Consider the following 16616-nt stretch of genomic DNA (forward strand, 5'->3'; position numbering starts at 1 on the left):
CGGAAAATCCTCCTAAATCTTCTACACTATTTACTCTCAGATGCTCAGGTAGACCCACCGATCTATCTGCCTTATAACAGTGAACTACCCTATAAGAAACTCGGCAGTATGGCCTGAGGACCCCCAGTCCTGTAAAATCAGTTTTATTGATGCCAGCCTTCTCTTCTGCCGATGAGAATGATTCCAGTTGTTATAGTCATTGTTGCTAGGTATCTGAGGTCCCAGAATACATTTCTAATATGATTGAGTACACTTGAGTTAGAACTTATAACCAGTTTAGGAAATATGTTAAAAAAAAAAAAAAAAAAACTGGCTAGAAACAAAGTGTTGCCCCTTAAATATTTTAATTAAGAAGTAATGGATGATGCTTAACTGTGATAGTATAATCACAATTATGGCTTACACGCTTGTTGTTCAAAGTAATTTTAAAAAAAGTTATCTACTTAAATCGTTCTTAATTGTATATTTCAGCTAATATTTGATTTAGTGACAAGAATTGGTTCTGGGCAAACTTAGCAGCTGATCTTTTAATTTGAAATCCGTAACAACTTCATTTAATTTAGCTACAGATAATTTGTTTCCCAACTATGATTATATTGTACTGAATAAAAATAGATACATTATAGAATTGATATACTTTTACCTCTTTGCTGAGAAGAACATAACCTACTTTCCTCCTTTTAAAGTTTTCCTTCATAGTGGTGTATGATGATATGAATATTTAACATTATATTTCTTTGTGTACGATAAGTTATCTCTAAAAAAATGTTTGCGAGTATTTTTAGAAACCCATCAATATTTATTTTGCCTAAAAGGTTTGCTGGACATAGTAAATGGGCCAACATCAAACATATTAAAGCTCTCAAAGATAGTCAGAGATCGACATTATTCTCCCGATTATGTCAAAGAATGAAAGTAGCTATTAAAGGTGCTTTAAAATATATTCAATAGGTTATCTATTTGTGCTTCCCTGTATAGAAATGTATATAATAGGTCTGTTTCAAAAACTATTTCTGACTGTCTCAGTACAAGTTTTAGGAGAGAAAAACCTGTACTATGCATGCTCCATAGAGTTCCAGACTGTTAGAAATAGTTGTTAGAACAGACTTTAAAATGAATCACCATATGTATTTTTATACATAATTTAAGATATTGTATTTTGTTAAGATGGCGGCAGTGCAAATCCTGATAACAATTTGCAATTGGCACAAGTCATCGAAGTTGCTAAAAAACAAAATATGCCACTTTCTTCAATTCAGAGTTGCATAAAATCTGCACAGGTTTGTTTAATGTTAAGTGTGTTAATATTTTATTTTAATATTTTTTCAAACCATTTTTTTATTTCAGGCTGATAAAACAAATTGCCAAAGCCATTGGTTTGAAGTTAAAGGCCCCTCTGGTTATTTTATGATCATTCATACACTTACTGATAACCATAGAAAGACAAGAGATATGATCGCACCTGTATTAAAGAAACACAAGTTAGTATAATTATTCTCTATTATAAATTATTGATTTACATACTGTTCATTTGCAGCATTACAAATCTAGTGATACTATTATATGTTTAAATAATGTTTAATATGTATAATCCTTTCAGCTGAGTAATTTTAACATTCAAAATACAGAGTTTTGTTTGCTGACCGTTCTGTTAGAAACTTGTTTCTTCAAAAAGGAGAAATAGTTGCTATACCGCCTTCTGATTTGAAAAATGTAGAAGAAGCTGTTGTGGATCATGCCATTGAATGTGGAGCAGAGGAAGTTTTTCCTGATGAGAGTGAAGAAGGGGGATTTAAGGTATTGTTTATTCTGTATCAAGAATTTACAATAAGTATAGTATTTTTTGGATATATCTATATCTTTGACTGAATGGTTAAATTTTCTTTTTTACTTTAAATGTCTTTAGAGGCAGTTTTGAAATCATCAAATTATTTCATGCTTCCATAAGTCTGAATTAGGGTATGATAGTTTTTTTTTTAGTTAAGAGCATCAACTAAAGCGATGGTACAGAATTAATCCCTAAGAAAAAGTAGGGAAAAAGCTATGATTAAAAGTAAATTTTATTTGAGCATAACTCAGAAAGTATACATTTTATGGTTAATTATATATATATAGTTTGAAAGATAATCATATTCATTATAAAACCTTAAAAATAAATAAATAAAAAACTATCAGCTAAGATTCAAAACATTAGACTTTTTATCTATGTTTTAAAATAATATTATGACCATGTTCTTACATAAACCCATTTACCATTTCTAAAACTATAAATCTTCTGAAACATTACATACTCATTTGAAAAGATAAAATTATCTATAAAACTAAACTTAAAAAAAAAATTCTGTAAAAAGAACCTTAAGTCTCATTGCTGTACTTATTCATCCAAACCTTCTAATATCTTAATCGGACTAACATTAGGGATGATTCATGAAACAAATTTTGGATTGAATATTGCATTATGATTAGAAAAGTTGTGCGAGTGGACAGACATACCAGATGTTTACATTTTTTATTAAGTAGTCTATAACTAAGTATTGATTATACTTTTATTGTTGTAAATAATTCAAATTACTAATTTATTTTCAGTTTATATGTGAGCAGAATATGTTAAATATAGTGAATAGTAAATTGCAAGTGCTCAAGTACAATGTAAAATCAGCCGATTTTAGCTTCATCCCTTCAACAAAAGTTGAGTTGTCGGATAAAGACATGGATACATTGAGCAGATTAATTGAAAAACTTGAAGAGCTTCCAGATGTTGTTTGTTTATATGACAATATAGCTTAATGCACCTTTTTTTTTAATATAATTTAGTTTTATTATTTTTTCCTGTAACTCCTGAATTTACTTTAATTTGAATTTTTAAAATCTGCTATTAGTTAATAATAATTAGCCCATGGTACTTTATTCCTATAATGTGATATTAACTTATGATGTCTTAAAGCTTACTTTGAAATCATGGTTGTCAATTCTATCCATTCTTAATATCATATCCACAATTAAAAATTATGCAAAAACATCACAAATTTATGCATAAAACAATGCTTATTCATTTCATGCCCCTCATAATTTTTATAGAATAAATAAATATTATAGTTAAGAGTAGATGAGTAGATTTGCAGTTATTACACAAATAATTTCAGGACAGATGTTTTCTTTCTTAAAACTAATAAGCTGAATTCAATGATGGTTCACAAGTTCATTTTAAAAAATATATAAAAATCGAAGATTATTAGAAGCTGAAATCCTAAAGTTCATTGAAATTGATCAGTATTTTGAAAATTTAAATACATTGTTTTGATAATAAAAGTTGCTAAAAAATATATAAATTAAAATAAAGAATTTATTTTTTAAGTATTAAGTTTCTGTAGATAAGATACTAAGTAATTCTGCAAATGGTCAAGAAACAAGCATTTTCCACTCTTAATCTTGGCTTTATTTGCTCTTGAATTTCTTTGTTTTTAGTTATCTTAAGATTCTGTTAACTTGTGGTGGGCCTTACATGGTTGACTCAACTGTTATATTATATATATTTTTTTTAACAGTTGATCATGGGGGGGGGGGTATAGTATCGTGCAAAAGACACCCCTAACTAAATACAATGTTATAATTAAAAGAGAAAATAAATAGATAAGCATAATGCTTCTTAATAAAAGAGAAAAGTAAAATTATTAACAAAAAATAATGATGTAAAGTAATGTATTGAAATAAGAAGTATAACTGTTGTTGAGGGGGGTAAGCGTAAAAAGAATATATGGGTTAATAATTTTAAATTAAATTTTGATAATGGAGAAAATAATTATGTTGATAAGATGTGGAGTTGACTAGATTGTCCTGGAGTCACAATTTTGTTTTGAACTGGGGAGTAGAAAATCATGTATTCTCTTACTTGAGCCCCTATATTAGGATGAATCAGACGTGATGCTGGATTTAAGGATACCGGCCTCCAGGCTGTGTGCTCCCAGTGCCACACTGAGAGCTGCGGACATGTCTGTTCAGAGCCCCCTGCCAAGTCTGCACGTTCGAGCTTGTTGGGGATTAGGCCCATGAGGTGATAATTCTCCCTCGTTCCTAATAGGTGTCACCGCTCCCAGTAAGTTTCTTGTGCTAATATATGGCGCCCCTTGGCTAATTGATTAATAAAATTATGTCCTCATCAAATGCCTTATAATAACTAATATTAAAGGCCTATGAACTGACCTATGAACATAATTATATTATGTAATTAATAATTAAAGACCTATAAACATACTTGTAATTGCTCAGCAGTATGTTAGTGTGGTGTGTAGGTATGAATTGAGAAGTGAGGGAGATGTGTACAAAGAAATTAAAGAGAAGGTTGGGGGAATGATAATAAAGGAAAATAAACAAGAAAGCCTTACTTGGACCCTGAGAACCTAAAGGATGAAGAATAGAAATAAATAGTAAAAGGAATAAACAAACATCCCCATTACCTTTAAAAGAAACAAACAATTTCTTTAATTAGATTTAGATAATAATCTAAATGAATACAAGATCCTTATCAAATTCTCCTTTCCACCAGTAGGGTGCGAATTTCTTGTCATATATTCCCTTTCTTTCTCCCCATCAAATGCCTTATAAAAACTAACATTAGAGATCTTTGGACCAAACCGAGAGCACTTTGCATAGAATTCTAATTTTATCAAAATTTTGGCTTGTAACATTCTTCCCCCAAACCATTCATTTATATTGTCCATACTAATTACTTTAGGTTATATATTATTCAGGTTTCCAGTCAACATGAATTGTTTTGTTTTTTTAATGTAAAACTGTTTTTAACATTTCAGACTATATGTGAGCCAATTCAAACATGTCACACAAATTGTTTAATCAATAAATTAAGGAACTTATTTCATTTCATGCAAAATTTACTCACATTATTCATATTTGTTTAAGTACTTTAAATAAATGTAGTCCTTCTCATGTATTTTAATACTAAAAACCTAACAAGCTAACCTGATAAACAAAATAATTGAAACCTCCAATCATAATAACCAAGAAATACTAATATCTATTTTGATAATCAAAGGGACCATTTGAACATTTAATCAAAAACATTATTAATAAAACAAATTCTTTGAATAATGACACAATTTAAAAAATAAACTACTATATTAGCCAATATGCAGCAATAAATAATAAAAAAACTATTATACATATTTTACATGTAACAAAATGTTTAATGAAAAATTCTTTTTCTTAATTTATAATTTTATCTTCTTTTTAGATGCTTTTTTCTTTTCATTATTCACTTGTATCATATCTTGTAAGCTTGGATATTTACTAACGATAGGGCCATCATCCCTTTTTCTTTTGGCCGAAGATGATTCTGAAGGACAGTTCAAAAAATTATTTGGTTTTATACTAGGTCCATTTCTTGCAGAAGGCTGTGGTTTTTCTTCTTTTTTTATCTCTACTGTATCAACCTCTTTTATTGAATCTTTTTTTTCTGATACTGTTTTGATCTTTTCACTTGTTTTATCAATGTCTTGGCTTTGAGAAAATGATGAATTTGTTTCTATTTCATCTAAAGCTGTTAAAAAACTTTTATCTAGACCATCATCATCGCTGAACTCATTTTTTATGGGGTCTTGGCGAGATCCAGTTTGAGAGTTGCTACCAAGGTCTTCAATAATTTCTCCTTCAGGATTGTCTTCTTCCTCATTTTTTAAAGTATCCTCTCTCTCTTCCTCATTTTCATATCTGTTAAGAGGGTAGTAATATTTTAATAATAAAAGTAACAGTTTACACATTAAATAATTTTGAAGTATAAATGATAAACAATGCATACTTAAATGCTCTAGTAGCTGGCTTATGAATGAAATTCTTAAGAAATCTCTTGGCTGACAAAGGTCTGAAAATAAACATTAATATTTTTAATGAAAAACTAACTCATTTTATGACTGGACTATATACAAATATAATATAAACTTATCTGATAATTCAGATATATTTTCATTTTAAATGACTAAAGTATAAAACATTAAGGACCAGAATCTGTGTAGAAATTAGACTGTCAACCCTAAGTTATTTTTTATACCCGGACTAAACTGGTCTACAGATATGATAAACTGGTAAGTAATTTAACACAGAGCAAGATTATTCCAAAGCTGAAGGAAGACTAGTAATTATTTTTTAAAACCATGAATAATTATGTTACAAAATAATTTGAGTAAGATAAGACTACTCTTGACCCAACAATCCGTCCTAAATAGCGGGAACATTATTTAAAAGTTAAGGAAAATCAGATATCCCTTTGTAAAAATGAATAGTGTTCTAATAGGCCGGGAATTAAAAATCTGGAGATAGATTAAAATCATTGTACCTATGATAAAAATCATTAAAAAAGTTAAGATCTGGTCAAGATCAATAGAGCCTTGTAAGGATAAATGAATAATTATTGTAAAACAGAACTAACAACTTGATATAAAATAAAAAAAATAATGTGAGGAATATTTAAATATAATATAATTAGAATACAAATATAATAAATGATAAAATTTTGAACGGTTTGAATTTTTTTATTTTTATTTAAATGTGAATCAAATAAACAAAATCAAATTTTACTTTATGTTGAATTAAAACAAATGATATCCAATTAAGGTCCAACACTTCATGGCTCAATTGTGTAGATTTAATTTTAAAAAATTGTTTATTTTTTAAAAAAGTTTCCAAGATTTTTCACAAGGCTTAAATTTTGTCGTGAACTGCAGTGTAACATTCAGATAACAATGAAAACAGCAGAACTAACTAATAAAATTAACAAAGACAGTGAAGATTCCCATTTCATTCCAAGACTCAATTTCAATATTTCTCATAGATGAATTAATTGGTATTGCTTACTTGGAGCAGTTTCCTGTATTGTGCTTTTCGATAATGTTCTTTATGCATTCTAAACATTCTTTTCCGAAGTTAGTTATTTTCGCTTCATTTATTCCTTCAACTGTAATATACAAATTAATATAAGACATTTTAATTCACCATAAATACAAAAATGACAATATTAAAAGTACAAAAAACAAACAAAAAAAAAAAAAAGATACTTAAGCATTATCCTGTTACCATATGTTTTATTGTAGTGGATTATTAACTGATACCATAAATTGTATTTATACTAATTCACATACCGAATTTCAAGTCAACATCTGTGATTCAATTAACACAACCCTTATTGTCTCATAGATCCTGGTATTGGATCTGTGAGATCCTTTCCTCCAATTTAAATATATTTAAGTAATAATAATCTTTGAACTATGAGAGCTTTATAAGATTTGGTATTCTTTTCTGAATGATTTTATCAATTAAATTTATTTAAAAAAATATTAAAAGGAACTAGACATATCTGCCATCGGCCTTTGAAATGTTATCAAACTATAAAAAAAATCACTGGTCCAAGACTTCTATTCGAGTTGCTTATCATAAAAATACAAGAAATTTTGTTAGAGGTAGTAGTCATATGAGTATGATTATATGAGTCTAATGTAGTATCATCGGAGTACAGCTATGGTGTGTTAGAGACACGGGAGCTCCCCTGCAAGACTTGTTTATTCCGCGAAGGTCATAATACTCAGCTCAACTTAAGTTAGCTGAGTCAGGAGGATAGAAGTAAAGGAAGATCTCCAGCCTGAGTGGTTTAAAAGGAAGCATGAACAAATTACCTTGTAGATCTGAGAGATCTAGCACCAGCATTAGAATGTTAATAAGGTAGTTTATAACTCACAACAATGGAATATATGGTCATAGAGATATCGCAAAAAAAAATAATAACAATAATATATACTTATGCATATTTACCAGCAGATAATTCATCCAATGTAGCAGGTCTTTTTACAGAGAGGTCATAAATGCTTCTATTATCCAGTACCATATAAGGGATGCAATTAAGAACTTTTGCCATTTCAACACGGAATTCAAGAAGCTCATTATATATTTTGTTCTGGAAAAAATAAATGCATACATTAAGTAATAAAAACATATAATATAAACATTACTTTAGTATTTATCTGAGTTGGGGAAAAATAAGTTGGAATAAAACTATATCTAAAATTGTAAAGGATACAATATTTATTTATTAATGAACCATTAATTAATGAAAATTGTATCCCTGACAACAATTTCAGATATAGTTTCATCGTAACTAATTTTTACCCAACTCTGATATTTATTGATTCATTACACTCTTTTCTTACACGAACACTATTGGTGAAGAAATATATTTTAAAAGTAATTAGGAAAGAAAAAAAAAAGGAGATAATAGTGGTGAATTAAAATACTATACAAAATTACAATATTATACCAATCTTGAAGAAATTTTACACACTTTACATTAAAAAAAGTCACTTTTTGCATGATGTTTCAAAAGATATAAAATCCAGCCCTTACTTTCCCCTCCCTTTAGTATATAATTTAGGTATTTAGTATAATATAATTTAATTTAAAACAACTGTTCCTCATATTTACACTCATAATGTAGTAAAACTAATTCTATCATGGTTTATCTTTCCAATTTTGAGAAATAAAATTCATGCTTTTTTTATTTAATGTACAATTTTCTAATAACTAAAAAATAATGCAGAATTGTTTTTCCTTTATATTGTTATTTTATTTTTTGTTCTCCTGGATTCAGGATAATGGAAAATTACTCATTTTTATCTTATAAGTCTTCAATTTTAAACACAGGATACAACTTTGAATTCACTTATCATAATTCTAATATCATTTATACCTACCTCTAATGATGCATTTCTAATTAAAGATGAATCTTCAGACTCTTGACCACTTGAACCAATGGTAACATCAGAGTATCTGGTCATATCCATCCAGCCATCCTCATTTTTCCTGTAATATAATTTCAAGAAATGTTATAAAGGATATCATAACAATTTATACTAAGTAAAAGATCAAAGCAATAAAAAAAAGTGATATATTCCTAAAGTCTAGATACCACATAAGATGACTTTGATTTTTGTATTTACATTTGATATGTATGAGAGGCACCAGCTGGAATTTTTTAACTTAAAGTAATTTCTTTTGTCGGCATGCCAAAGATACAGCCGGACCTAGGCAAAAACCTGTCGGCAACAGATCTAAAGAAATGTACAGAGGTATATAGATAACAGAGGGTATGCACCCCCTGGGAACGGTTGACCGTGTAGGCAGAGATAAACAAACAAACAGCCCGTATCTTGCACGTGGCCAGTTTAGACATCGCGGGGAAAGTACAGCGAGTGGCAAAGAGAAAAAGCCCCCTTAATTGAAAACAAATAAACACCCCTTATCTCACACGGGGCCTCTCTAAAAACCTCAGGGAAAATACAATAAGCCGCCAGAAGCCGGCTTTCTTCAAAGAAGAAACCTTTAAAGATGAAAGGTAGGAAAAAGACCGACTTTCGCCGAAGGTCATTGGACCTTCTTACCCCCTCTGAAAATAGAAGAACCAATCAAAAGGAGGAGTCAGAAGGAGAGGGAGTCTGGGAGAGATGAACACCTGAAGACAGTCTGGAGGAAGAGAGAGCGGCTGACGAGTTGGAGGCCAGAGGAAGAAGTCACACCTAGCGGAGATCCAGCAGCGGCAACCGGGAGGCTGCCTGCGGAGCCAGGCGGATATGGATGCTCTGCCGTGACAACTGCCAAGCAGACCGACGTACCAAAACTAGTAAGGCCTTTTCTGATGTAATTTGAATGGAAATAACCGAATTAATAACTTAGAGTCAGTATAAATATCAAAGATCCCAACAGGTACTTCTCAATTCATAATATAATAATTAAAGTATAAGGAAACAAGTCTACCATGCTCTCTCATAATATTATTCTTGGTAATGTATATATAATTGTAAATATAAAATATGTAACAGAGACTTTACTTTATAATTAAGAATCCCTGCATGTCACCTCATATATAATAGCATAGTAAATTGGTGAACACGATACCATTGGAAAGGAACTCCAATGATTAATTATAGATATTCATAACTAGCATACCATGGCGAGGGGGTCCAGATGGTGTCTAGTGTTTGAATTAAATATAGCGTATACTTTTTCAGTCGATTCCCATCAGGAACCGATAGAGATACATAATACAAATAAATATAAATACATGAATAGATGAATAAATTTCAGTATAATACCTGTACGGGGAACCCCTAGTCGGGGTTAGAAACACCGAAGCCCCGTACACGGCACATTATCTATATTGGTTTGGAGCACTATTAAAACTTATTCTTAATCTATTTTTCAATGAGTTCAATAAAAATTAATCGACATTATGTGAGAGCTAATAAAAAACTAAAGTTTTTTATGAAATTGTTAAAACTAATTATAGTTCCAAAACATTTTTATATTAGATAAAATTAAGATAAACAGTTAAATTCCTCATAAATAACATAACAGAAAAAGAAAGGCAGTAAAAGAATGTAATAGAAATGAAATTACATAATGTGGAAACCAGATGTAAATAGATAAATACAATAAGTAAAATTAAATCTCTACTGCTACAACCTATGAAGGGTTAGGGGTGCAGTAATTAGTAAGCAAGTATTGTTACAAGGCTGCAATGAAACAGAAAATAATTATCTGCTAAAGCTGGATTCGAACACGGGTCCTTGTATTAGTAGCAGAGTGTCTTACCACTATTCTACCCACTCCCATTTAGTAGAATAAACAATAAAACCCCATAAAATACACAACCTCTAAAATAATAACCTATAAAATGTAGTTGAGTATCATTTGATACGAATATTTTCTAGAAACAGGGTAAAAACAAAACCAATTAAGCCCATGAACTCCAATAAATTTTCACATTAAAAAAAAATATATTTTCACTCATTAAAAAGTTGGTGTAATGAACTAGCTTCCACAGCGATGAAATAATAATGATTATAGAGATATGATAAGCTTTTTCATTGTATGAGCTGAAAAAAAATTTATTTTAACTTTTTTTATTTCTAAATATTTATTACAAAATTAAATGCCACAAAGAATAAAAAATATCTTAATTGGTACAAAAATAAAAATTTTATAGGCTGAAGTATATAAAAAACAAAACATGTTTTTTAAACACTTCAAAATCCATAAAATTCTATAAAAGGTACCCCAAAGTACACAATACATCTGAGGAGTATTTTATCAAAAGTTAATATACCCACTTTTGGAAAGTTATTATTTATTGTTAACATAAAAAATGTTTATCTTTAAAATTTATCTGACAAGGAAAAATTAATTTTTTTAAATAAACTGAATAAGTTTTATAAATAGAATTTTATTTGTTAAAAAATAAATCTTTACTTTTAAGAAGTGGACATATTAACAATCGATAGAACACTCATTTGTATTAAAATTTTCAAGTTATTTGGTTCAGTCTACAAGAATATAGTTCCATCAGTATGTCATTTTTAGATGATTTTTCATAGAAAGTTGTTTGCTTAGTGGGAAAGAGGAGGACAACACTACCACATTTCAAGAAAAAAAATGTTTATTACAATTTTTAATATGCTTAAATGATCTTTAATTATAAAAATAATTATATTTTATAATTTGTATTTTTTATAGATCAAACAATAAAATTTTGTTGGAAACCCCTCCTTCTAATTGTCTAGAACAATACTATCAAATTGACAATAATAATAAATATATAAAATTCTCTAACCTTGGTATTCGCTTTATCATTGGCAACATCTCTGGAGTTGGTTCAAGGTGCACAGTTTTACCTTCCCTAAAACACCAAATAAACTATTATCAAGCAATTTAAATACAATTTTAAAGAACTTTCACAAATTATATTCTCAGCAACAAACTCTAAAAAAATTAAATGACTTTATAAATAAAGACATACATTTTTATGTAAAGCTTTCCTTTATCAGTCATATTTACAATTTTCAAAGGGAAATTGTTTTTGTTCCATCCGTTTCCAAAATTAGAAATATTTTCTTCAAGTAAACATTCCCTCAAAAGGAGACAGCCTAAAAAGAAATTTAAGCCAATATCAAGACAAAATACCAATACATTTCAAAACAAATAAAACCTATATTAGAAAAAAAAATTGTTACACCATGGAACAATAATTATAATATAGAATAAAATATATTCAAATTTTGGAAGTTTTTCACCTCAAAAAATTATTGAAAAAGGTTTATTAAAAAATTAATTTATAAGTAAACTGAAATTACCAAAAACTGTGAGCTTAAATTTCTAGTTGCTTGCACTGTAATATACGAAGAACTATTATACAATGGATATGAAGAAAAGATGGTCAGGGATGCAGTTAGCAAAAAAAAAACACAAATAAACAAAAACTTATTTATTTGTGCCGAAATTTTGACCTGAAGTTCTACATCAGGGATGCTCCGGCAGTTAGTTTTTGTTGTTTCCGAATATTGCATTGAAAATGATTCATTTCTTACATATACCTCACAGTGGATACAGAAAATGTCACCAAAAAGCAAAAATATTGAAGTATTCAAGGTGGAGGCGATCTGAAGTTTATTTTATTCCAGAAAACCCAAAATTATTACTTAATTTTGATTCAGAGCTCCATCAAATCCTTAATTTGGTTGAATCTGGTTGGCAGAGTCGTAAATTTTTACGATTAACAATATATAGTTTTCATTGAAGTAATAAAAAATTGGGGTGAAATAACTACTTCTCCCCTCCAGTTCTTGGATTAGAGATATCACTGAGTGATTTGACAGATTGACCCAGTTGCCACATGTACAGTAGGTTCACAAAGTTAATGACTCTGCATTAGCATTGATAAACTATTTTATAAGAGTTCTTTATATGTTATATAATAAAAAGTTAAACAAAAGGAATCATTTACCCAATAATTTCCACCATTGATCAGTTTTTTTTCTTCCAGCACCGTAAAGTTCATGATCATAAAACCTTTGGGGAAGTCTTTTATTAGAAGATCCTCTGAGAAAAAATATATACATGGAAAGGCCATATTTTCCAGACATGGCCTCAACAGCTTTTAGCAACAGAAGAGCATCCTGAGTTAGATCATATTCAACAACATTAGATGTTCTTCCACTAAACAGCAAACAGAAATAAATGAAAGCTATTTATGATATAGGGTGTGAGCTACTGATTTTTTAATTACTAAAATTAATGATAAACATTAGTATCATGGAGAAAAGCTAGATGCATGGAGTTTATTTTGGATTCAGATACCAAATCTTACAGGGGGAGGCTATGGGTGTGAGAATGCTGATTTCAATGAAAATTATTTAAGATACTAGGTTGAAAAATTTTACAAAGTTTCGTTTTCTCTGTATAAATTCAAAGATTATTATAATCGATTGGTATTTTTGTATAGAATAGCAAACACACATTTCTGATTGTATTAAATAAGTTTAGACGTACAAGATATCACAAAAACCAAGACTCTAAAAGTAAAGTAGGTCAAAACTATTTTTTTTTTTTTTTTTTGTAAAGGAATTCAAATTAGTTTAAACCCCTTAAATATGAATTTTCATGGAAATAAAAAATTACAAATATTTAAGCTTAACTTTTGGAAGGATTTTATCCAAATTCAACCTTTCTGCAACCATTTAAGAGCTGAATCTCTTTTCTTTCAATCCATACCAATACAATTAAGAGTTTATACCTTTATAAGAGATAAAGTAGTTTCAAATAAAGAAACATTTTTCACATTTTTTCTCTCCTTTTCTAATTTGATTACAAAGGTCCAGTTAGTACCACTTTATGTAGTTAATACAGACCTAAATAACTTCTAAGTTTCATGAAGATTGGAGGAATCATGTTAATGTTATTGAAATGTTTTTGATTTTCAAAAAAAAAAATTCAAAGGCACCAGCTAAGGCAAACTTTTTGAATAAACAAATTTTTGTAATCATAATAGATTATTTATCCTTAATTGCTTAAGATAAACAAGTACATTAAATCATATAATCTTACGAACTGTAAAACCTGCTTTACCTAATAATAGAAAGATATAATAAATTAGGAAAAACATACGAAAGAGTTGTAAAAATAAAAAAAGGAAAACAATTGATATCCTAATATATTACCTTTTAATACAATTGTCACAACATGATTCAGAATTGATTTCATCAAATTTTGTTCCAGGACTAAAATGTTTAAGAATAAACCTCCTGCGACATTCAGATGTTTGAAGATAGCATTCCATTTTACGTTGCATATCTTCTTTATGAGATTTAAAGTTACCCTGTAATGAGCTCAAGAAACTCCTAAAAATATCCAGAACAATATGAAAATTGTTTTAACATTTTTTTTTTAACAGGTAGTTTTTATGATAAAAGTATAGGCTACTATAAATTATTTAAGTAGCATTTTATTCTTATAATTAATAATTACCTTTTAAGTTTAAAAACAATAGAAAAATCATTTTCATGGATAGAAATGAAAGATTTTGTAAAAACAATTCAAAATTATACTTTGCAATACAAACATACTTGCATAAAGTGAAATCTGATTGTGTATAGAAGGTGTGACAGACTGAAGGAAGACCATCTCTACCTGCCCGTCCAATTTCTTGATAGTATGATTCAATATCCTTTGGTGCACCATAATGTATAACAGTCCTGACATCTAAACAAAAAATTTATTTTGACACAACAATAAAAATTGGAAAATAAATGAAAAACAAACCAAATATTTTACAACAAAGTTTGAATAACTAAGAACTACTAAGTTTCAATGAATAACGAATGAATACATAAAAATAAAATCCATACCCGGTTTATCGATTCCCATCCCAAAAGCAACAGTCGCTATAATAATTGGAACAGTGTCCTGGACAAATTCATCATGAACTTTTTGCCTCACAGCATTCGAAAGACCAGCATGATACATGTTACAGTTTAATCCAACAGCTAACAGAACAATAATTTTTATTAGAATGGAAATATCAATATAAAACTGACATCAGTTTATAACTAAAGCTCTACTTTTAAGTGATGAATAAATTTTGTCAGCTAACTTCTTTGTAGGACAGTAAATGATAGTAGAACCCCTTCCATTGTTCTTAAGATTCTGCTGGTTGATGAAATTACGCAAATCAGTTAATAGGTCTGATCCTTTTATGGAGACAGATAAGAACAAATTAGGGCGGTCAAAGCTGGTACATATAGTCTGAGGGTTTCTAAAACAAATAAAAGCACACAAGGACATAAATAAAATTAAGTTTATTCTTCTTCAGATTATAATATAAATACAACCTTAAATGAAGTGAAGAACAAATGTCAAGTCTAACTTGTGGTGTAGCTGTAGCTGTCAGCGTAAGAAAAGGCACTTGTGGAAGAACCTTACGCAGCTTTCCAAGATTCCTTAAATATGCAACAAAATAATATATTATACCTATTAAATAAACAAAGAAAACAAAACTTCAATCTTATAGTGAATAATTACCGATATGACTTCCTAAAATCAAACCCCCATTGACTAACACAGTGCGCTTCATCTATAGCAACAACAGTAATACTTATATGATTATTCAACAATTTCTCAAAGATATTTAGTCCGAATTCACCTGTACACCACTCTGGGGTCATATAAGCGAGTTTGAACTTTCCAGCAAGCAAATTATCCAATATTAAACTTTTATCTGACTGAGCACTACCAAAGAAACATGCAGGAATATTCCTCATCTGAGAAAAAAAAAAAAACATTTAACAGAATATGAAAAATAAAATTTAATAATAATGCGAATTCAGTAACTACCTTTAAGGATAAAACTTGATCCTGCATAAGGGAAATAAGAGGAGATATTACTATTCCAAGACCATTACAGTAAACTGGGGGATACTGATAACAAAGACTTTTTCCATATCCTGTTGCCATTACTACGCAGTTATCTCTTTTATCCTATACATAAATTCATTATAAAACCGAAGATAAAGTTAATCAAAACAAGGTAATAATATAAATAATGAACTTATAAAACCTCAATAATAGATCTTATAATTTCCCATTGCATTGGCCTGAATTCCTTATGGCCAAAATACTTCTTGAGAGTGGTTAAATGTTTTTCTGTAGGCTGCATATTTTATGGAATTATGTTATCTAATTGTAAAAACGGAGTACTATTATGTTTTATTCTCCAGTAAGCTTACTTTTCTGTAGAATTCCTATCATATCCAAGAGCCACTTACAATGGCAGTAATGTGTACAAATCATGACACTTAATGCAGTTTTTAAAAACCAATAACTATAACCTAACTGGCGCTCAAAGTAAACATTTTTAACCTCCTCAGTATCTGTTGTAAACAACACAGAAGCTGACCAGTTTGTTGATTAGATAAATAAACAAAACAGTTGAGTTTAGATATACAGCATTGGTAAAAATTTTGCAGCTTTGTTTATGGTACCAAACTGGTTTTTTGTTAACCAAACTGGTTGTACCAATTTCCCAACTCCTTAAAAAAAATAATCGATTATTAAAAAGAAAATACTTATCTCAATTTAAAAAGATCTGGGCTGCTTTCAATAGTAATTACTGATCTTAATGTAGGATGAGTTTCTTTTAAAGTACAAGTAATAAAATTTTCTATAAATTATTTTACTATGCCATTAATGATTTTTCTGTAAACAGACAATTTTTTAAGACGCTTACTTGA

The 16616-nt window shown here is 29.2% G+C and overlaps 2 protein-coding genes across 2 annotated transcripts; one reads left to right on the plus strand and one right to left on the minus strand.

The window, feature by feature from the left end:
• The first annotated feature begins 666 nt into the window (after positions 1–666).
• Positions 667–2803, plus strand: LOC106690841 (translational activator of cytochrome c oxidase 1). Its single transcript, XM_014436420.3, has 5 exons — positions 667–928; positions 1168–1280; positions 1348–1481; positions 1629–1797; positions 2587–2803. The coding sequence occupies exons 1-5, from the start codon at positions 766–768 to the stop codon at positions 2785–2787; spliced, it is 780 nt and encodes a 259-aa protein (XP_014291906.1). The 5' UTR covers positions 667–765; the 3' UTR covers positions 2788–2803.
• Positions 2804–5114: 2311 nt separating this feature from the next.
• Positions 5115–16379, minus strand: LOC106690849 (bifunctional 3'-5' exonuclease/ATP-dependent helicase WRN). Its single transcript, XM_014436430.3, has 16 exons — positions 15944–16379; positions 15721–15864; positions 15409–15647; positions 15219–15326; positions 14949–15142; positions 14736–14873; positions 14454–14589; positions 14049–14228; positions 12836–13047; positions 11852–11978; positions 11666–11731; positions 8751–8859; positions 7816–7957; positions 6865–6964; positions 5813–5875; positions 5115–5724 (listed from the first exon to the last, which is right to left on the minus strand). Exons 1-16 carry the CDS (start codon positions 16040–16042, stop codon positions 5226–5228), a joined length of 2556 nt encoding a protein of 851 aa, XP_014291916.1. The 5' UTR covers positions 16043–16379; the 3' UTR covers positions 5115–5225.
• Positions 16380–16616: the final 237 nt, after the last annotated feature.

Source organism: Halyomorpha halys, unplaced genomic scaffold (genome assembly GCF_000696795.3).
Source record: "Halyomorpha halys isolate HHAL.00 unplaced genomic scaffold, Hhal_1.1 Scaffold1907.1, whole genome shotgun sequence".
In the NCBI taxonomy this organism is placed as follows: Eukaryota; Metazoa; Arthropoda; class Insecta; order Hemiptera; family Pentatomidae; genus Halyomorpha; species Halyomorpha halys.

Excerpts from the sequence above, each read along its gene's own strand:
- LOC106690841 (XM_014436420.3), top strand. The coding sequence starts at position 766 with ATGTTTGCGAGTATTTTTAGAAACCCATCAATATTTATTTTGCCTAAA. Across the intron at positions 929-1,167 it reads AATGAAAGTAGCTATTAAAG|ATGGCGGCAGTGCAAATCCT; the intron begins GTGCTTTAAAAT and ends TATTTTGTTAAG. Across the intron at positions 1,482-1,628 it reads CCTGTATTAAAGAAACACAA|AGTTTTGTTTGCTGACCGTT; the intron begins GTTAGTATAATT and ends TTCAAAATACAG.
- LOC106690849 (XM_014436430.3), bottom strand. The coding sequence starts at position 16,042 with ATGCAGCCTACAGAAAAACATTTAACCACTCTCAAGAAGTATTTTGGC. Across the intron at positions 14,590-14,735 it reads GATGGGAATCGATAAACCGG|ATGTCAGGACTGTTATACAT; the intron begins GTATGGATTTTA and ends TTTTTTGTTTAG. Across the intron at positions 5,876-6,864 it reads AATACAGGAAACTGCTCCAA|ACCTTTGTCAGCCAAGAGAT; the intron begins GTAAGCAATACC and ends GTTTATTTTCAG.